The 22,236-nt window shown below is 45.2% G+C and overlaps 1 protein-coding gene across 7 annotated transcripts in view; it reads right to left on the bottom strand.

The window, feature by feature from the left end:
- Positions 1–22,236, bottom strand: part of RREB1 (ras responsive element binding protein 1) — a 202,728-nt gene that overhangs the window by 34,960 nt on the left and 145,532 nt on the right. For all 7 annotated transcript variants that reach the window (XM_033216136.1, XM_033216137.1, XM_033216133.1 and 4 more), the window contains exons 7-8: positions 6,437–6,581; positions 5,742–5,878 (exon numbers count right to left, since the gene is read on the bottom strand). In XM_033216136.1, coding sequence (XP_033072027.1) covers positions 5,742–5,878; positions 6,437–6,581 — 282 coding nt within the window. The remainder of the gene's footprint in view (positions 1–5,741; positions 5,879–6,436; positions 6,582–22,236) is intronic.

The following is a 22,236-nucleotide window of genomic DNA, read 5'->3' as shown; positions in this document are numbered from 1 at the left end:
TATGTGACCCACACATCCTTAATGCCTGGATGCTGGCTCAGCTGGGAGCATTTCCTAACGCTGACACTCCCTGCTCCCTGCAACCCTCATCAGCAGAACCTGCGAAATACCTGCCGAGAAGCTGCCACTCAGCTTGGCCATTTCCTTCAGATACTGAATTCCTTCCTCATTATTGTGTTTTAATGGAGAGGCTGGCATTCCTTCTCAAAAGGGATTTCATGCTTCATTTTTCCTGTTCTGTCTCCAGAGGCCAAAAGGAGTAAGTGCAAACAACCTCTCCTCTAGAGTCTCAACCAACTCACACATTCCTCTCCCCTCAGCCCACCCTCCCCTGCCCATCTCAGGGCAGAGAACTGACATCCAACAGCTGCACTAATCTCTCCCAGTTGCTTCGAGCAGCAGTGATGGCCCTGTGACAGGGCCCTGGCCAGGCAGCCGCCCCTCCCCATGCCCCAGGAACCCGCCTGGGTTGCACACGGCAACTCAATGCCCCACTCCGATTGTTCAACCAAACCAGCGTGGCGTGAAGCACTGGGCAGAGTCTGAGGGACTTCATGAAGGGTGTATAGTGGGCACCAAAGCTGGGTGGACCACTCCTCGCTCTGGCCCTTGGGTGGGGGGCAGGGTAGTCCTGACCAAGGCTTCTGTACCTGTCAGGTGAGGTGTGGGAGCAGTCCTCCCCTCCTGGAGGGACATCCGTTCACAGCCCCCAGAAGTGTTTAAAATCTGTTTGCCTGCCCAAGCCTCAGACTCATGGACTCTTGAATACAAGATGCTGACAAATATTTTATCTTTTCCCTGTTTTTAGGATGACATTTGACAAGGATGGGATCAATACCGGGTAGATGAGGAGTCTTGGGGTCTCTGTACGTGGTAGGCATGCAGTGAAGGGAGGCAAACATTCCTTGGAACAGTCGAGAATGTAGGAAAAAGAAGGCATTTCCCTCTGGTAGCCCCACTACTAAGATATAGGCGGGGGTGGTCTCAGCTGCCCTCCCTACTCATGGAGCTGAGGTGCCTGCCAGAGCCCCCTTGGGCTCCCTACGTACTAATTTCCAACAGAGATTTCATGTCATCACCTTGAACTCAGAGATGACGAGGGTCAATGAAGTACCAGACCCAGCTGGGCCCTGACCCAGAGGAAATTAAGTGAAGCACCACAGCCTCTGATGTAAACAAGGAGAAGCTTTGCGTCCACCAGATCCCTCTGCCTGGAATTTGAGGGAAATGTGCCCTCCTGGGCCCTGAACTCACCTCTGAACTTTGTTTTATAACCACCCAGCTTGTTTTGTGCCTAGCCTGTACCCTGTCTCAAACATCACTCTTTCCTTCAAGCCTGGGCAAGTGCCTGGCACACAGTACAAACTCAATCATTTGCTGGGTACATTTTAACTGAAATGATGTTAACATTACTTATTACCCGAACTCCTTTCATCAGGGGGCCATCTAAGATTACACAATAACTTTGGCCAAGTTTCACCCTCAGCAGTGGCTGTGCCAACAGGGTCACCATCCAGCTGCCACCCTTGGGCCTTCACACACAAGACACAGCTCTGCATCAAAGCTGCAGCCCTCCCTGCCATAGGTGGCTTGTCTGAAACCTCTCTGTGGGCTGTTAAGCACCTGAAATGTGGCTGGCGTGGTGCAGTCAAGATGGGCTGGTGTCGTGCCACACACACCAGATTTCAAAGAGTCAGTACATGGAAGCAAGAATGTGAACCACATCACTCACAATTTTTCTGCTGATTATGTGTTGACATTATATTTTGATGATATTGGTATATTTGATGAAGCATTATTTATTTTGTCTCTTTCTGTTTACTTTTTAAAACATGACTACTAGGGCCAGGCAGGGTGGCTCACACCTACAATCCCGGCACTTTGGGTGGCTAAGGAGGGGGGATCACTTGAGCCCAGGAGTTCAAGACCAGCCTGGACAACATAGGGAGACTCTGTCTCTACAAAAAATACAAAAAAATTAGCTGCATGGGGTGGCACATGCCTGTGGTGGAAGGGTCACTTAAAAGCCTGGGAGGTCAAGGTGCAGTGTGTAATAATCATGCCACCGGACACCAACCTGGGTGACAGAGCGAGATCCTCAAAATGAAATGAAATGTGGTTATTAGAAAATTTCAAGGACACGCGTGGCTCGGATTCTCCTGCTGGCCAGGCTGACCTGGATGCTCCTCCCAGCTGACTTCATTCAGAACAGGGTATGGGCAGTTGCTCTGTTCTATTCTGATGGACATTCAATGCCCAGCAACATCCTCACACAAAGGATGTCCTCTGTGTAGCCGCCTGCTCTCTGAACACTCCGTCCCTCACCTCCAATTCCAAATGCCAGCTCACCATAGCCTGACTTGGTTTCCTCCTCTACCTTCTCTCCCTCATCTGGGGAGTCATGGGGGAAGGGGGATGACTGACTATTGGTCGTGTCAGGGTGAGGCTAACACCCGACCCTAAGAGCCGGCATCTCTACAGGCAGCTTTGGATCTTCCTTTTGTTCTATGATAACATTTCATTCATTTGAAACACAGTGGAGTGGAGGGACATGGAATCAAGATTTACATGAGTTTGGATTTCCAACACTTTTTATTAAGGAACAATGGGCATGTTGCCAGTGTTGGTGGCGGGGGAAGGGAGACAAATGCAGGAGAGTGAGAAGGCAACAGCTGTTTTGAGTTACAAACCTTCAGTCTAAGCGGGTAGCATCCCACTGTGGTTCTGCTGCCTCTGGGGTTTGAAATGGAGCTGGTGTCTATTTTAGTTCTGGGTTAACAAGCTGTCTCTGCCACCAGCTACTGTCCCAGTTCACCGCCCAGCTAGTCCCTGCTGGCGCGGGCTGCCCCAGGCCTCCTCTGATAGCAGGCTATTACGGGGATCGGCAGAGCAGAGAGGAGCAAAGGGACATTAACCATGTTCTGTAATCAACTCTTTTTGGTTTCCATGCCAGCCCCACCCCACCTAGCAACAATTATAGATAGAGGCACAGGGCAGGGGTGGCCTGTGTGCCCCCACAAAGGATGCCTGGCAACCTCTTCTTATGGGCCACCCCTCAGCCACAGCTGTGGGGCCAGCAAAGTGAGAGCCTGCCCAGAGGGCCAAGTCCCTGTCAGGCTACAAAACTGTCTCAGCCAACCCCTCACCAAACACAGGGCATTATTTGTAAACAGGTGAGGAAAATCCTCTAGGTCCGCTAGCTGGACATGCGGGACTGAGGGTTCAACTTCACAGCCTGTATACACCACCAGCCCTACCATCACTGTGGAGTAATCACTCACCAAATCCTGCCCATCCCAACCATGAAAAAAGTGGTAAGCATCCACTGCAACGCCCATCTCCAACCTCTGTGCAGAGGAAGCCTGGCCTCTCCCTGGAGCAGGTCCTTGCTCAGAGGACTGCTTCAGGAGAACCTCGTCCCTCACCCAGGTCAGCATTTCAGAAGGGGACACCTGATCTGCCTCTATCGCTGCCACACACCATGCTATGCAGGCTTGGACTGCTCAGAAATCGCTTGTGGGAGCCACGTTACTTTTCCTGCAGAATAGAATTATCTAGACGGAGGTAAATGATAGTTTCTAAGGTGGTATCTGATCATAGAATAATACGAAGTGAGATAACGTACACAGAGGGGCCCAGAGACAGCCTGTATTCACTGCAGCACTGGCTCTCAAGGCTGCTGGGTAGGCACATGAGCAGGAGCTGGGGTCCCCTGTGCTGTTTCTGCCTCTGCTCATGATTCGCTTTGGGAGGCTCAGCTGATAGTGTCATCTCTGCTCACTCAGGTCCTTCATCTAGAGAACGATTGCAGTATTTGCCACCCACTACAAGTCCATATCCTGGGGATGCTGTGGACATTCCTGAACCTGTGAAGTTTCCCAAACTCTCAGAACTAGAGGGCCTGCACAGAGAGGAGCCATATGCTTTTTCCTGGTAGACAGAATAAAACAACTGTTAAGAAGCAGGCTTTGGGGCTGGGCATGGTGGTTCATGCCTATAATCCCAGCACTTTAGGAGGCCAAGGTGGGGCAGATCACCAGAGGTCAAGAGTTCGAGACAAGCCTGGCCAAAATGGTGAAACCCCATCTCTACCAAACACACAAAAAAATTAGCCAGGTGTGGTGGTACACACTTGTAATCCCAGCTACTTGGGAGGCTGAGGCAGGAGAATCGCTTGAACCCAGGAGGCAGAGGTTGCAGTAAGCCAAGATTGTGCCAGTGTACTCCAGCCTGGGAGACAAAGCAAAACTTTTCTCAAAAACAAACAAACAAACAAAACAAAAGAAAAGAAAACGAAACAAAAAAACAAGAAGGCTTTAGGAACACAAGGATGATCTGGTCCTGCCCTCCTTCAATTTGAAGGATGAGAAAATAGGTTCAGATGTGGCTGGCTGAGGTCCTGTATGAGCAGAGACAGGAGTGGGGTCTAGGCCTGACAACCAGTCTGTGCCCAACTCAGTGATCAGGCAATTTCTTGAGACTGGGGAGTTCCGTAAAGACATTTTATAGCACTTCAACTGTTCAGCAGTTTAAATTCTTCGTAAGTTCCTTTTTCCCTCACCAATGGAAAAATGTCAGGCTAATATGATTAAGGATAATCATATTTGACCTGGCATCATGTTACTGTACAATTCGGCTTTTCCCTATAACATACGTCTTCAGCTTGCTCAGATATTCCCATTCCTAAGTCACAGCTAAACACGTGTCTTCAAGAAGGAAATCTGGTCCATATATCAGGGATTCAGGCAAACAGATGCCCAAATTCCTGCATTCCCAAGCTGTCTTCTAAAACCCAAAGCTGCACGCGTGTGTGGCCCCGCTCTGTGCTTGTGACCCTGCAGCTGTGTGTGACTTCCAGGATGGGCTACTTTCAAGTCTCTCAACAACAGCAGGGGTTCCTAAGTAGTTCTTTGTTCTTTCCAATGCTTAAAATCGCTGGCAGATAACATTTTTAAAGTGGCAATTCTCTAGGAAAAACTTCCAAATCTATCCATTCATCAAGAATACAGGACTGATTGCCTGATGAGTTATCAGAGAAGGTAGAAAAAGAAAGATGAGTCCCCTGAATTCTTCTGGGAAGTCCTGTCACTACCCATGTTTTCTGCCTGGCAAGGCTGAGGATCAGAAACACTGGAGCTGGGAAGCCCCTACAATCGAAGCTGGATGGCAGAGCAATCACCTTTCACTTTTTTATTGAAACATATCGGGCTCCATTTTTGACCAAGTGTCCTGCACTAAGTAGAACTTTCTCTTACCCCAAAATGGCTTCTCAGGTATCTGTGCTATCAGGTCTAACTCAGTTCAAACACTTCTGAGTGCCTGTGATGCACCAGTGCTATGCCGGGGGTATCCAACACATGGGCTGTCCCTGTTTGGGCCACATATTCATGCATTGCTAATAGTCATTTGAGTGGCAACATCTTTTGCCAAGAAAATCTATCTGTTGTCCAAGAACACCCGTAATAGCAGACTCCCCAGTGTTCAGGGGCTCACCGGTGACTACTCAAGGGGCTTTGCTGAGAGAAAGAAGGCACAGTGAACCATGTGAACACCCTGTGGATACAGCCACCCTCTGACAACTCTCAGCCAACTTCTTCCCCACACCAATACTTTCTGAACTGCCTCCTTAATGTGCACAAGTTCAATCACTGGAGCCCAGTGTGGAGTAACAGGACTTAAGAAGATTGTCACATGCCAGGAGAAACAGGAATGAACAAGGTCTAGTTCACCCCTTCTCCTACCTTAGTGGGTTATCTGAATGGGTCTCCATGTGGGTCTCCAGTCCATACTTGCAAACAAACTCCTTGAAACATACTGGGCAGTGAAAGACTTCATCAGCCTTCTTCTCCAAGTCACCTGACTGCCCGTCTTCTACCATCTGAGGGAAAAGGAAAAAAGTGAAGTCACGAGGGAGGTCTCCCACATGGGATGGCTTCGGAAGAGAGGTCAATGCTAAATTCAGAGATTTACAATAATAAAAGGCAAGGGTTGCATTATCCAATCCTGATTATTAAGGACCTGACCATTCATTCATTCACACAACAAATACTCCCGGAACACTACCATTCATTCACCCACCCACCTGACAAGTACTTATGCAGCACCTGGTATCTGCCAGCACTGGTAATAAATAAGTGAGAACAAGAGTCCCAAATGCTTTTGAAGCTTGCGTTTTAGCTAGAAAAATCAGGTAGAAAGCATGGAAACGACTGTAAAAGCTCTTCATTTCATCTTGGGGCTCAGCAAAGGGGCTCCAAAGAGGAAGTGCACACTAGCACTCTTCTCTCAGACACGCTACAGAAACAGTATGGGAAAACACAGCTTAAGAGCTTAGGATGGATGTCTGCCAAGTCTCCACACTGAGAAAATAAAGATTAGTGGTATTTCTGACAGAAGTCCCATGAGCAGGTGAATCTGCACTGGGAGCCAAGAGGACCTTTTTAGCTGGTGCTGGGTCTTCTCTCTCTGACTCGGCATCGTGACTCAGTTTCCTCTTGGAGGACAATCGCCTACGTTTCAGAGGAGATGGAGGGGCTGTGGCTGTGGCACTGTTAGGGTCCTTCTCATGGATCTTCATATGTCTGAAAAGAACACACAATGTGATCTAACAAAGAAGTCAGTTCATTTATGTTTTTAATATTTTATATTTAGGCATTGGTACTTAAATTTTCTTTAGTTAAGAGATATGAGGTATAATTTACACAGTGACTTCTATCTTTCTAAAACTCTATAATCTCCTTGAACCTCTCTTAAAGCTCTTCCAAGTGCTGTTCACTGGAAGACATTCATGAACTTAACTGGCATTAACAAGATGAAAACAAACTATCTGGTGACCTGATCCACTCATGCAGACAAAAAGTACTATTTTAGGACATGGAATTCTATAGAATAAAGAATTCCCAGATACTAAACTGTTCCACTAGTTCATAAACTAAGTGATGATGCTATCCTTGCCCCCAGAACCCACCTCCCATCTATCTGTTGTACACATCTCTCTTTTCTGCTTTGGAAGCATTTTGGTGGTCAAATTCGAGACACGCTAACAGAGCAAATGTCCAGAGTGCTTAAGACCTGAAAGCAGTTCCCTGTTGTTCGTAGTATTATGTGGATTTATAGATCACAAGAGTTAACTCGGACAGTGGAATGAAAAAGTTACATGCGGTAACTCTAATATCTACAGGACTAGGCTACCCATATAATAAGAAAGTATTACTTTCTTATTATATATATATATAATGTGTATGTCTATTCCAAAAAGAGTCTTAGGGGGTTATTCAACTTAAGTGACCTTACTTTACTGAGTTCTAAAACAAACATTCTAAGAACAAGGTCCCAAGATATGCAGGAAACGAATGACATTACAAATGAATAGTGAGTTTTAATTTCCTAATTTTGCAACATAAAAATGATTTAGTTTTGCCAGTGACAATCTTCATGACCACTGTCATGTAACTGTGGTTGAACTGTGCCAGATTTAGGAGCACAGTCACAGCTTTTTATGAATAACTATTTTATAGGATTATCTTGCTTGAGAAATTCTCAGGAGTAGGGAAAGACAGCAAAATTTTCATGAGCTATCCTCTCACCCTTCTGAAAAGAAGTTTCGCTCTCTTTTTAGCTGTACTCTCCTTTTTTGTTGCTGTTGAGACGGAGTCTTGCTCTGTTGCCCAGGCTGGAGTGCAGTGGAATGGTACTGGCTCTCAGGAGGTCACGGCTGCAGTGAGCTACGATCATGTCACTGCACTCTAGCCTGGGAGACAGAGTGAGAACCGGTCTCAAAAACAAAAAAAAAAAAAAAAAAAAAAAAAAGAAAGAAAGAAATAGAATAATAATAAAGAATCACAAACAAACATTATTTAGTTCTTGGCCTCCTAAAGCCCTGTGAAAGTTAATGGAAACAAATAGCTTTGTTCTAAGCACCACCTCTATTCCAAAGTGATTGTGATTTGAGGACACCATCCCTCAATATTGGCATTAGGAGCAAAAAAGAAAGGCTGGCAAGTTTTTGACACTCCAATTTTAGAAATGCTCATTTTAAAGAAAGCATCTAAGAGTTGAGAAAGTATGATAAGAGATGTAAACTAGCATCAAACTTGCCCTTTCAATAAATTACTCAAAACGAATTTTAATTAACAAAATCCACACCCTTTTCTACAGTTGATATGAGAATATTAAAAATTAAGAGGTTGACAACTGTAAACAGTTCATGAGCCCATTTCAAGCAATATCTTTTGAATAATATGACATAATATTTATAAAAATACAAAATGATACTTAATTATTTTGTTCTTGGGATTTATGAAAGAAGCTGTTTTCATAAAGGAGGGACTGGGGCCAACCAACACTTAGTGAGGGCCTAGTAAGAACCTTAGACAGATCATTATTTGCATTTTGCAGATGTGGCAGCTGACGTGCAGGGAGGCCAACCTGCCCACAGCCTCAGAGCTTGATTTGACCTATGTGCGCCGACTCTGAGCTCATGCTCTTCCCCCAACCCCAACCTAGCTCTCAAGACCACGCCTGTCAGTTAACTCTATTCTGGATCACCAGCTGCAATCTTAGGGATACAACCTGAACCTGGACACTTCCTCTCTGGTGGACTGTGGCCAAAGGTGGCACAGTTACTACCAAACTTCAACAGGAGAGTCAAGGGGGCGAGGAGCCCACAGCTCAGGCATAGAACGCTGCCACCTCCAGTTTTGCTCAAGGACTGCAGAGCCTCTGTCCTAGTCTGGAAAGCTGGGGCTGCCCTTGAACTGCATCACTCCTAGAAGTGGCAGAGCGACAAAAGCAGGCCAAGGCAGTCTGACAGACAGGGGCTCACTCCAGTTCTCCCACGGAGCCCCAGAACCCCAGGTGCAAAAGCACAAGCACCGCTCCATTCCAGGGTGAAATCCCCAGCTACTGGGCACAACATGGGAAGTTCTTGCTTTGTCCTTCAAGCCACATGATGAGCAAAAGCCACAGGTGCACTGACAACCTCAATTCAGCCCATGGGTGAACTGCAGGGTTGGAGGGGTCTGGCCAGATCTGACGATGGATGTGATGTAGTGAGAGATTCTCCCCACTGCTCCGACCCCGGCTCTGCTTCCCTGGCCTCCAACAACAGGAGTGGCAACTTGCGCTGTTCATTTCCTCCCAAAAGCTCACAGGAAGTGGAGCCAGGATCATCATGATGAGACATTAATGACCCCTTCCCCTCAAGCTGTGGCCAAAACAAATTAGGGGTGGTGGGAAAGAGAATATTCTAATCCTTAGAAGGCTTGGGTCTTTCTCTCAGGTTGATTTCAAGGGCTAATCTGTCTAAGTTCCATGCATCCTGAGAGTCAATAAATGACAAGGAGCCCATGAACTGGACGGGAGCTGGAATGGGATTCAGCCCTCTATTCTGCATAGAAAGTCCCTCTCCACAACAGACTGGAGGCATCACCATTTAGTTCTGCTTGGACACTTCCACCACCAAGGACTTCTCCATTTTCACCGGCTGTTCTAATTGTTAAAACCATTTCCTTCACATTGAGTCAGAAATTCTGTCCTTGCTTTAACTGTCTGTCCTCAAGGGAGATGCTGTGTTATAGTATCAGTGTATGTTCTCATCCGCGTGGCAGCTCTTCCAATAGTGTACAAGGACTACTGCGCTTCTGTAATGTGTTCTCTTTTCAAAAGCGAACAGCCCCCCTCAAGCTCTGCTTGCAAGTCTGTGGAATTATATTGGTCCTAAGTAACCTTGGAATGCTCTCCAGTGTACAGGTATCCTTCATGAAATGCTGGATCCAGATGCAAATTCAGTCTGGATGTGATCTGACAGCTCAGAGCACATGGCTGGCACTATAACCTCCAGAAGCTACATAAAGGGAGCCTGGGTGGGTTCCACTGGGTGTGTTTATACCCTCAGTTCCTACCAAGTTTGTTGTCAATCACAACCCCCATGATTACTTCATTTACTGCTATCAAACCACATCTCCTCCATTCTGCACCTGAGCAGTACATCTTTTCACCTTCCAGACTGGCGAGGGTGAGAAAGTCTTACATTAACAATATGCGGTGCTGGTGTGGTTCAGAAGACTGGTGCTCTCCCATCATTGGTGAGAGTAGAAATGAGTGACCGCCTTTCTGCAAAGTGGTTGAGCACTAGAGATATGAATTTTAAATATATACGATCTTTACCTTAGTAATTCCACTCCTAGAAATCTGTCTTAAGGTCTAATAACTGAACAAGTGTGTGAAGATCCATATATAAGGATTCACGTTTCAATGGATACGTTGCACAAACACTAGCAATGGCAGGAATTCCTATCAGCTGGTCTTAGTATCTTAAACTGGCCACTGTGCTCTTCCTCTTGCTCTCTTACTTTCCATTTTCTATCCAGCAGTCAGACTGAGCATCTAAAACACAGGACCAATCATACCACTTCCCTGCCTAAATTCCTCTGACAGTCCCATTCTTAGAATTAAAATAAATCTGGCTTCCACCTATCTGCTAGACTTCAACAGTGGAGCACCCTGCCCTCTTCCATCCCAAGGCCCTTTCAGACAGACTAGCCCCTGTGGGTCCCTCAAACGCATCCAACTAGTTCCCACCTCCGGGACTCAGGTGCTTGCTATTTCTGTCCGGAAAACTGCACCCCAGACCTTCCCAAGCCTGGCTCCTGCCGTCCAGGTTTCGTGCCACATGCCTCTCCTGCAAAGCCTTGCCTGAGGCCCCACACCCCACCTGTGCAGATGCTCTCATGCCCACAATTCAGTGTTCCTTCCTCCACAGTACACAGCAGTAGTTGAATATACCATGTATTTTACTCATCTGACTGTCCCCTCACCCTCAATTGAAAGTAAGTTCCATTACAGCAAGAACCTGGTCTCTGCTGTTCTCTGCATGAGCCCTGGTGGCACATAGGTGTTGGTCAGTAAGTATCTGCTAAACTGCTGGATGGAAGAACAAACAAATAACTATTTGTTGAATTCCTGAATGGACCAATGAAGGAGGGAAGGAATGAAGTGCATGCAGAAAATGTTTGCTTCACTCAGAGTATTACTATGACGTTCATTCTCAGGTTCCAGGACACCTTATAACTTGCCTTGCTAGAATTTGGTGTCAGCAATCCTGACATGAGATTGTGAACAGTGCCACACTGAAGGGACTTCAATCGAAAACACTCCAACAATGAACACTGAGGACATGTGTTAATCTTTTCTTATTGGAATTCGTATGTTTGTTCATTCCAAACAATACCTACGCTCATTACAGAGAGAGGTTAATGTAAAATCCAAGTATATTTCTGCTTTTCCATAAAATTCTGTGATTCTCTTTTGGAAGCATGACACTTTAATAGTAGGAATCCTGCCGCACTGTGGTCTAAGGAAGGAATTTTATCAGAGCTTTTGGAGTCAAGAGAAGTTTTATCCTATTCATAACACCCAAAGAGGCTTTTACAGTGATGAACGAACACAAATATTGCAGATGTTTTTTAAACTTGGAAAACAAAACAAAACAAAACCCAAATCTGAGCACTTTTTGGCACAACCGGAGCCTACTTTGAATCTAGGAGTAGATGCTGATTTTCACCTTAAATGGCTTTTCTCCCACAAGTGTAATCATTTGCTTTCTAAAATTTGAGATGGTCCATCGTAGTAGGGTAGGTTATCTGTGAGAATATTGAAAACATCAGAGTTAAACCAAAGAGTACACCCTGTGCAAGGGCTGAAGGCTGGTCAATAACTCCAGGGAGACAGACCAATCCCTAAAACCTGGCCCTCCCTGCCTCCCTGAATGTTCTCCTTTCCAGTTCCAAATACAGGAACTTTCTGCTGACCTTCCTTAGGCATGTAAGTCATTAGATTTGGGAATGGGGTAAAGCTCTTAGCTATTCAAGCACTGGCTTTCTCTGAGCAGCAATCAGGAATCTGGGTGGGAAGATGGTGTAGACAGACACCATGTGATGCAATGAAACTTTTGGGTGGTCTCTGAGCAGTGACACATTTGAGATGTGTGATCTTTGTTCTGCCACCAGTAACCATGGAGACTCCAGAGAAGCTTGGGCTCCCTCAGCTTCAGTTTCCACACTGGTAAAATGAGGACAATCCTGTCAGTCTCCTAGAACACCAGTGTTCACTCTGTAGGCTTCTGACCAGCAGCATGGGGACCATCTGGGAGCTTAATGCAAATAAAAACCCCTGAGTCTCACCCTAGACCTGCAGACTGGTCAGGGCCCAGCAGTCTGGCTTGCACAAGCCCCGCAGGTGATACTAAAGCCTGCTTAAGCATGAGAACCACAGGATCATAGTGAACTTCTCCAGCTCTCTGCACCGTTTGCAGGTTTGGTTAACCATTTGACCAGGACGCTAACATTTTTTGGATACCAGCATTAGACATCTCCCAGACTCATCTTCCAATATACCAGCAGTCTCTGCATCAGTTTACCAGGCATAAATGCTTAACCAAAAAGTTGGGAAATTTAACATTCTTAAAATTCTTTTGGGGGCAAAATCCTTTGGGAAACTCTCAACTAGTTTAAATGTGACCCAAACCAAAGATTACTTGGTCATAGCTGCCCTCACAGCAGGTCTCAGACATTCTTCAAGCTCTCCGTGTGTAATTTACGTGTGAAGGTTAAACCTCAGGAGAAATATAGACACTTCCAGTATTTGCTAACTTTTCAGTCTCAATTTCCTCCTAGGACTGTTAATGGAGAAGCCGACTTATTTGATACTCTGAGTAAATGGTACTGTAAGGAAAGTCACTCTGTCAGGACACAGGACGCTGTATACAAAGCACACACAGCACGGCCCAAGATATGCCAAGCCAGAGGCAACAGGTTCAAACAGGGTCTGGCAGGCTGGTTACAGAGACATCCTCATCCGTACCTGGTGCTTGCTTTTTTTTTGTCCAAAAAAGCCTTGTGATAAACAAAGAGGGAGTGAATAAGATTAAGAACCTCCACAGCTGCACAACCTACATTTGTGGCCAAAGTACGTCTATAGAAAGATGTGTGTATGGTTTCATCACAAATGCCTAGGAGAGGAGCTCAGTGTGAAGGGCTGTGGATGATGCTTGTAATCCCAATCAAATTCTATGCAAGCAAACCGGGGATGGAGAGCAGACAGAGTGGGAGGGGGTAAGAGGAGTACAGCAAGGTGGCAATTCCTGGTGTGGCCCCACCTGTAAAGTGCAGAGGCACCTTCTAGTAATTCAGGTGTTGTTTGGGTTCAGTCATGCCTGTCCGGAAGGCAGGTCATACCAGCTGTTCCAGGGTGTGGAGCAAGGTTAGACAATGTGTAAGCACCTTTGCTGACCCCCAAAGCCAGCCATCTTAGAAAACTCCAAAGTCAGCCTGGCATGAAGTGTAAACCTGCAGTCTGCAGGCTCGCTGTGGGAATGCCGTCAGCCAGGCGGCTCCCAGGGCTCTCGGGATGCTCCTGGTGAAATGCACCGGACACTGCAGCCACCACCAGCGGCCAGTTAGATCCCGCAGCCTCTGATGTGGGCAATGTGGCCCATGGAGGCCATGACAAAGTCAAGCTTTGTGGCTGATACTGAGGTTTATTCCTACTGCCTTCATTCAGGGAGGTGTCTATAAAGACCATATGCTCCACAGCACAGATTTCCTCTACAAGCCCCCCTTTCCCTGCAATACTAGGGCAACACGTCCCCAAATGGAGAACGTCTCTCATCTACTGACTGTAGCACAGCATTCCAATGGAGCCAGTGTAAGGATAAAGTTAAATTTTATGAGATTTAATTTGAAGTCCAGGTGTACCAGGGGTTCGTTTTCATGTTCCTTGTAAGCAAACGCTTTGGCAGGCTCTCAATCTCCACTGCTCATCAGCCCAGAGCTTCTCTCCAACCCCTGGCGTGGGGTCATGGTTCTCCACGCTGGACCACCATCTCTGCTCTCCTGCCTCAGGTTCCTTGGCAGTATTTGGAGACAGCAGTTCCTTTTCTATCTTGGTCCTGGGTAAAGACCATTCTGGTTTCTTGGTACAGATACTTCCTTAATGATGGACTGAGCTAGAATTATAATGCCTGAAGAATATATATTCTTTTCTTTCTGGAAACAGAACCTTGCTGCACCATCCAGGCTAGAGTGCAGTGGTGCGATCCGAGCTCAGTGCGGCCTCGAACTCCTGGGCCCAGCGTCAAGGGATGACATTCTCTTGCTAATGACTGTCTACTTAGAAAACTGAGGCCCCTTCTCTGCTACCTCTACAGCTCCTTCCTCCTCTCGAGTTTCAGATCCAGTAGCGGGTAGGGGGTGTTGGCAGTCAGTCCACATGAACCAGCACTAACCTTTTAAAAATCTTTTACTCTAGACGTGATTCCTAACTGCCCTGCCCTTGAATCAGTAGTAACACCCTACATCTGCTTGTGCTTGTCTTTTTCCCTTGCCTGCTTATTTATGCTAAAATAAATGTTCATGTTATTTGGTCCCCATACCTATTTACAAAATCCACAAAAATACACAGTACATATTTTCATACAAAATCAGACATTCTTAAAAACAAACAAAAGACCTCAGAAGTTGGATGAACTGACGTTTCTCTCACCCAAAGAGAACTCTCATTAACACGGAGCTGCAATCGGCCGGCTAGGCCCTTCCTGGGTCAGTCCAGAGACATCAGTGGAAGGCTCCCATTTCCCATGGACAGGCCTTAGATACCTCAGGGCAGCCGCTGTGTTGTCACGGCCTCTTCTTCTTCCCCAGGCTAACCTCCCTCGGTTTCCTCAACATTTACATGCAGCCTGGGGTCCAAATCCCACACCCATGGCTGGCCTCTCCCAGCAGGGATGCTGAATATCCTCATATTACAGTCTGAGGTGATGGTGCCCCAACTTAAGTCATCATTCCCAAAGTGACCTCAAGAGCCCAGAGCTGTCCCCTCTGAGGGAAGCCATCGCCAGCCACCACGGAGACCAGCTTCCCAGGGCAACGGCTAAAATCACATACACCAACCCCCACACCTAAGCTTCGTAGGAGGAGGGAAGTGCTGAAGTCACAGGGGCCATTTCCCACTTCCGCTTGAAGGGAGACCGCTTGAGGTGTCTTCAAGAAGGCAGGACCTAGTCACTCACTCTCTGTGCAGGAGGAAGAGATGACTATCTTCATGACAGGGCAGTGCGAAGTCACTGCCACTTCTCAGCCAGTTCCAAAAGAGGAACAAGAAATGCACGGGCAAGGCCATCCCAGATGGTCGGCCACGCGCCCATGAGGAAAGTGGAAGGTGCAGTGGGCGAGTGCAGGAAGAAGCAGAGTGAGAAAGGACAGCCACCCACTCTGGGGATGTTGTGTTATATTGCTTAGCGGCCGCTGAGAAACTGCTGGCAAGGAAAGGGGAACCAAGACTGGAGAGATAATGATGAATATAAATGAATCCAAAGAGAAATGTCACCTCCCAAGACCAACCAGGCAACAGAGTCCTTCTGTACGACCAAGGCTGTTTATAGCCACTTTTATCTAAAACGGATGGACACGGTGCACACATGGCCCCTGTTCTCCAGAGATGTCGAGGGAGGAACAGTATACCATCTACCAACAGAAACCGGAGAGGAGAGACCCGGAAGAACCTGCAGCATCGCAGACCTCAGTTTTCCTACCCGTAAACTTGGAACAGCAGTCCTCTTGAGCAAGCTGGGTTATATAAGCATGAAGAGGAAGAATTAAGTGCTGACACCGCAGGACCAATGAACCCATTATGCAACTGAATCTCCGGTTTAAGGAAATACAAAATCTTTCTCCACTGAAGGCCAACAACCTTTCCATTAAGCATCCCACAGCCCCAAGAGAAGCTGAGGATGGCCCACAGGCACACAAACGTGCCAAAGGTGAGATGAGAATCCGTGTCATGAATACACAGGCTAAGACTTCAGTGCTTCTTGTTCATGTTTCAGTGGGGAAGGTGGGATGGGCGCTGAGGGGGCAATGCTGCCACTAATCACCTTCCTTAACACATCAGAAAAAGGTTGACAGTGAGTGGGCACGCTTCGGGGTTTGCTAGCACCAGCTTGTTCAGCCCGAACAGGTCGGACAGGTTGGATATTTAAACAAAGGCGGAAAAATGTAAGGTATAAAACCCTGTGAACTGCTACAGTGGAACTGCTGCCAGCTCCCTGCAGGTTTCATTTTGTGATCTAATGCTGGAAGTCAGGCTCCCTCTTGACTTTGCCACTTTCGTGTTATGAAACTAAACTGAACACACACTCAGGACCTGTTCAAAGTCCTCAGCGCATCAGACAAGGGGCATGGTCGGAGAGGACACCAGGGCGTGTTGCATTCCAGAGCAGAGGCCAGCTCCCTGCTCCTCATCCTACCCCCAGCAAGCCCATCCCTTACCTTCCCTAACCTACTTTCTCACTCTCACCCCTGCTTGCTGTTCAAGTGTGGGCAAGCATGATGTTCCAGATTCTGCTGCCATCCACCAGTTTTACCTGGTAAGACTGAGCTGCTGAAATAACTCAACAAGATATGTCAAAAATACTGTACTGCCTGCATTAAAGATAAAATTTATTTTGCATTTCCTTAGTTTCCAAAAAACAAACTAACGAACACCAACTCTGCTAAAACAGAAGAAAACTTAAGTTATAAATATTAGCATCCAGTTGACCAAATGATAAAAAACTATGAACCAGATCACAAATTTGAGAACCAGTGATAGGATGAAAAAGACATGATTGTTGCTTAACATGTCCACTAAGGGGACAGTGTCCACTTGGACAGTTTTATGATTGTTATGATCTTTGGCATAACTGAACTTGAACTTGGTCAGTTCAATTCAGAGAGAAATTCTAAATCAAAAGTAAGCATCGTCAGTTCAATTCAGAGAGAAATTCTAAATCAAAAGTAAGCATCAACTACAAGTAGGTTTTTCAAATATTTCTTCAAAAATATAAAGTAAGCCGGGCATGGTGGCTCATGCCTGTAATCCCAGCACTTCGGGAGGCTGAGGCGGGTGGATCACCTGAGGTCAGGAGTTTGAGACCAGCCTGGCCAACATGGTGAAACCCCATCTCTACTAAAAATACAAAAATTAACTGGGTATGGTGGCACATGCCTGTAATCCCAAATACAAAATTAACTGGGTATGGTGGCACATGCCTGTAATCCCAGCTACTCAGGAGGCTGAGGCAGGAGAACTGCTTGAACCCGGGAGGCGGAGATTGCACCACGGCACCCCAGCCTGGGCAACAAGAGCGAAACCCCATCTCAAAAAATTTAAAAAATATATATATAAATATACATATACACACACACATATATACATATATATAAAAAATAAGTTGTGCTGATTGTTAAAGGGTATCAGAAAAGAAAAAAACACAAAGTAAAAGGGAAAATATTTTGAGGAAGGTCAAGTCTAGCAAACAAAAAACAGGCTACACAAGAGACTATCAATTAAAATTGGCCAACTTTTGGCTTTGATAACTTTCTCATTTGAAGAATAAAATTCAGTGACAAATCCCACTTGCCTACCCTTTTTCTCAGAGGATAGTGGTAGCTTTCAACTATTCAGGTTTCTAAAATGCAAAGTAAAAATTCTGGAAAGAACCACAGAATCTCATCTAATAGTATTAATGCAAATCCACACTAAAAAAGTATAAAAACAGGCCAGGGATGGTGGAGTATGCCTGTAGTCCCAGCTACTTGGGAGGGTAAGGTGGGAGGATTGCTTGAGCCTGGGAGGTTGAGGCTGCAGTGAGCTATGATGGCACCACTGTACTCCAGTCTGGGAAACAGAGTGAGACCCTGTCTCAAAATAAAAAACCACACACACAAAAACCCAAGCGCACACACACACACACATATATGTAAACATCATAGAACAAGCAATAAAAAAAAAAAAAAAAAGGCAAGTGCTCAGGTAATAATAAGGATCTGTACAACTTGGCCATGGAAATTCAGCATGACACACAGCTACTGTTATACAGCACTGTTACCAGGCTCTTGGGTTCTTAGAATGCAGCCTATGTTGCCCCAATTGTTAAGAAGCTGGGAGTGTATTTTCTCACTTTAGTAAATCCACCTGCTGAACTAGTATCTTAAGGGAGAAGAGAAAGGAAGGCCTTGAACTACAATTTGTTGTGCACCTAACATGAGCCAGAGGCTTGAGTATATGTTACAGCATTTAATCCTTCTAACAGATTTTGTGAGTAAACATTACCCCCACTAAAGATGAAGAAATTGAGGCTCTTGACCACTCCAGGGATTATCCTTTATCAGCCCTGGCCAGAAAAGTTAGGCAGAGCTATCAGGACTCAGAAGCACCACAGAAAATGTCGCCCTTCTTTAAACCACTACTGAAGTAAAAATAAAAGCACGCAGGTTTCACATCCAGCCAACGAGATGTAAAGAAAGGCTAAATTTGTTTAATCAGTAAACTTATGTGGTGAAAGCTTAATAATGTTATTGGGGGGGACTGGTAGCTCAGACATCCTGCTGTAATAAACAGATGTGTAAATACCCGCTCTTTTTCTCCATGTCTTATCTAGTGGAAAGTCTCCACTCTGGAGGGAAGAGTATGGGCCTCTTACCAAGGTGCACTCTCAAGAGAGGGAAAAGCATATTAAGTGGAATGATCACGGAATGGGATATTACTTACGTATATTTTGTTTTATCTGGTTAAAAAGAGAAGTTTCAGCCCTTCTTAAAGAAAAGCTTTCTAAATTATACCAGAAGTATGTCTATTTTAGTGTTCAGAGTACTGACAGATGCTGAAAACTGCTTTGATGCCCAAGTATTATCACGATGAAACTACAGTACCAAATATTCACTAAATGCCTACCATGAATCAGGAGATATATACAGTTCATACAGCTATGCTGACTACGAATATCCCATTAAAATCACATTTACACAAACCCCTCAACACACTGTGCTACGTCTGCCCCTTCTCTAATACTGGCCACCTGTTCCAGATACCCAAGTGCAGTTGTGCGCCAAGGGCTGGCTTAGCCTAGGCATCTGAGAGTAGTATGCTAAATTCAGAGGCTTCGTGGTCTCATTTGTCATGGAGTAGGTCACATTTCTGTGCAGCTAATATTTTCTTCAAGCATAATAGGAACATACAAGCCTCTGTTCCTGAAGCCTATCCTGATGTCCAGGGGCATCCTCAGGTCCTATGTCTCCCACACTTGGGAACAGAAAAAAATCATGCCTATGGCCGCAGGAAAAAAGCCTGCAACGAAACAACTAGATGATGTTCCAAGGATTTCCCTTCTTCATCTTACCCCTTCTTTTTGAGGCAAAGTTTCGCTTTGTTGCCCAAGTTGGAGTGCAGCAGTGCGATCTTGGCTCACTGCAGCCTCCGCCTCATGACTTCAAGTGAACTCAACCTCCTGGGCAGCTGGGATTACAGGTAAGTGCCACCACACCTGGTTAATTTTTGTTTTTTTTTTGTTTTTTAACAGAGATGGGGTTTTGCCATGTTGGCTAAGCTGGTCTTGAACTCCTGTCCTAAAGTGATCCACTCACCTTGGCCTCCCAAAGTACTGGCCCATCTTCACCATTCTAATGACAGCCGAAATCAGAACACATCTCTACTCTTCAAAGAATAAATGAAGTTAGTCATGAAAACTTGCCTCTACCAGGGTCTTAAGCATGTCCTTAAATGTAACACATGCTCCACAACTCTCTTTAAAGTCTACAGTCTGTAAAATACAGAGCAAAGTGAAAATTAATTTCCTATTTTCCCAAAGCAATTTTAAAAGGAAAATACCAGTTTTAGAGACAGGCTTTATTCCAAATGAGGCACTTTTCAATCTTCTGTTTCAAGTATCACTTCTTCACAGCTTTGCAGCCCAGCACTTGCTGGAACAAGCTTTGCAAATTGCAAAGCTCAGTGCCCTTTTTCCTACACTGAGCTCTCCCAGAGGCGTGCTCTGGCTCAGTTTCCCAAGTTTGTTTTGGAAGACGAGCACCACTCAATCCAAATTTTCAATGTGGGAGCAACTGATAAAGAGTTCTGGGAAGTTAAAAGCTGGAGCTACGGTGATGTTTCCATGATACATGTTTTGTACTTGATGGCAACCTATTCTTCTGCTCAGCAACTGAGCTGTGGTTAGAAAGGCTTGGGACAAAGGATTTTCAAACCTCAAAAACATGAGAATCTGCATACAGGGAAGTGACAGCTCACAAAACTATACCAGATACAGTAATAAATTAAAAAGGTCTTTAACCTTTCTCAAAATAAATTAAAATAATATAAGTAATAAATTAAAAAGGCCTTTATCCTAACCTTTCTCAAAAGAAGTTGGATTAGCATCACTCTCATCTCCCTACTTGCCAAAATATAATTACTTTTAAAAGATCAAGTAAATTTATTTACTAGAAAAAAGTATAAGAAGTTATAGGCTTTATCAGTGCTACAAAGCAACTGTCTATGACTACACATAATTTAATATGCTACCTTCATTCTGTGAAGTTTACTTGATTTGACCAATATAACAATTCTGAGTGTCCTCTTATAAAACTAAGATAAAGAAAACTCTACAAAAAGACTGAGTAGCATTATAAATACAGATAACTAACAAATACTCATAAAATGACTATAGGCTAAAGGAAATAGAGTGAGTTGCTCTACACACCTCAATATCAGCTAAGAGTAACTCGAAACTTCAAAGGACGTAGTCCTCAGAGTCTGTGCTGTGAGGCCCTCTGAGTGTTTCAGCAAAAAAACAAAAACAAAACAACTTTGGGGTGGAGCCCAGATCTGCCTCAAGCAGGCAAAACTGGAGAGCTGTGCTCATCTGGAAGAGCGTGCACATACACGGAGGTGTGTACCCCATGTGAGAGTGTGGACAGCCTTCAGAGCAGGGGGTGAGCAGGAGGAGGGGGAAGGGTAAGCTGTGTGGTCATCAACTGTGCTGTTGAGGAGCACAGCACAGACCAGCCTTGTGGAATCAAGCCTTCAGAGAAACGAAACTCCAGAAATCCACGCTACAGAGAATCATGCCATGGCAGAGGCCCCACCCAATCTGTGCCCCTCAGGGGAGGAGCCAAAAATCAGAGCACAGGGCCATGTCAGACAAAACTGGCACAGTTGAGGGAGAGCCTCGAGCAGGTTATAAACAAGATTGAAAGGAGGCACCTGGGTGTGGGTGTCCTGGGAAGTGGAGGCAGAGGTTCTCTGATCCCTCAGCTTAGCATCGGCTCTGGAGACCCCATGAGGGAATTTCTGGGCACTACCCAATCCCAGCAGGTGCCAACAGACCTTGGGAAGCAGTGATAGCGGAAGGGAAACAAGAAACAGAACTTTGATCTTAAGCACTAAACTCTCACAAGTCGACTGATTGCCTTCCATGCTTCTCAGGACCTAGGTTGCATTACTCTTTTTAATTCCCGCACACACATCCCAGGGCAGTTCTGGCCCCTGATTAATGTAACATAGGCCCACAGGTATGCGCTTGGGAGAGATCACAGCTCACTACTAGAGTCTCTGATTCTGGAACAGATCCACTGGGGCAAATAAATCTAACTCCACTCTCTCTGGCACATTTTTGTAAGTGTTCTCACATTTTTATAATTTTTTTCAAAAGTACAGTTTCGCCAACAAATGAAATGGTAATGACTTTTATGTGATTTACCAAAACCCAAATGTTCTTTTAACTCATTATTTGCAACTTTCTGCAAAGACATAATAAATGTAGTATGATAATCCCCAATATTTCAAAAATAGTTACTTAAATTACAGATTTAGTGTAGCAAAAACTAAAACAAGCAAACTTAAAAGAAATCACTCTCAATTTACTCAATTTATTTTCTGGCATTATAAGAATGTTTACTCAATATATTTTCCCTCTCTGGCACATACAACAATAAAAGAGTAGTAATCATTATTGATATGTACCATTTAACAACCACTACCAAGTGCTTTGCATGTATTATTTACTGATCATCACAGCATTTCCATGTGGTAGGTACGGCTAATACTACCTTTCACAATGAAATAATTCGGACACAGAGGTGTCAAGTAACTTGTCTGGGATCACACAGCTAGTAGTGGAACACTTTCCTAGATTGTCATTATGGTGGTTTCAACTCTAACAATACAGACTCAGAAACTCCCTCTACCCAGGGGATGTCCATAGTACACTGTAAACCTTCAGAACCTTTTACAAACATTATTAAATCTGAGTCCAAATTCAATGTGAGGTAATACTAAGCCATTCTGTTAAAGTGTCAAAAAAATTAAGAGATGTCCACAAAATTCTACAGAACTAAGATTAGAACTCAGCCCCAATTTAGTCCT

This window comes from Trachypithecus francoisi, unplaced genomic scaffold (assembly GCF_009764315.1).
Source record: "Trachypithecus francoisi isolate TF-2019V2 unplaced genomic scaffold, Tfra_2.0 Lachesis_group10, whole genome shotgun sequence".
Classification (NCBI taxonomy): domain Eukaryota; kingdom Metazoa; phylum Chordata; class Mammalia; order Primates; family Cercopithecidae; genus Trachypithecus; species Trachypithecus francoisi.
This window is presented reverse-complemented; position numbering and strand designations above follow the sequence as displayed.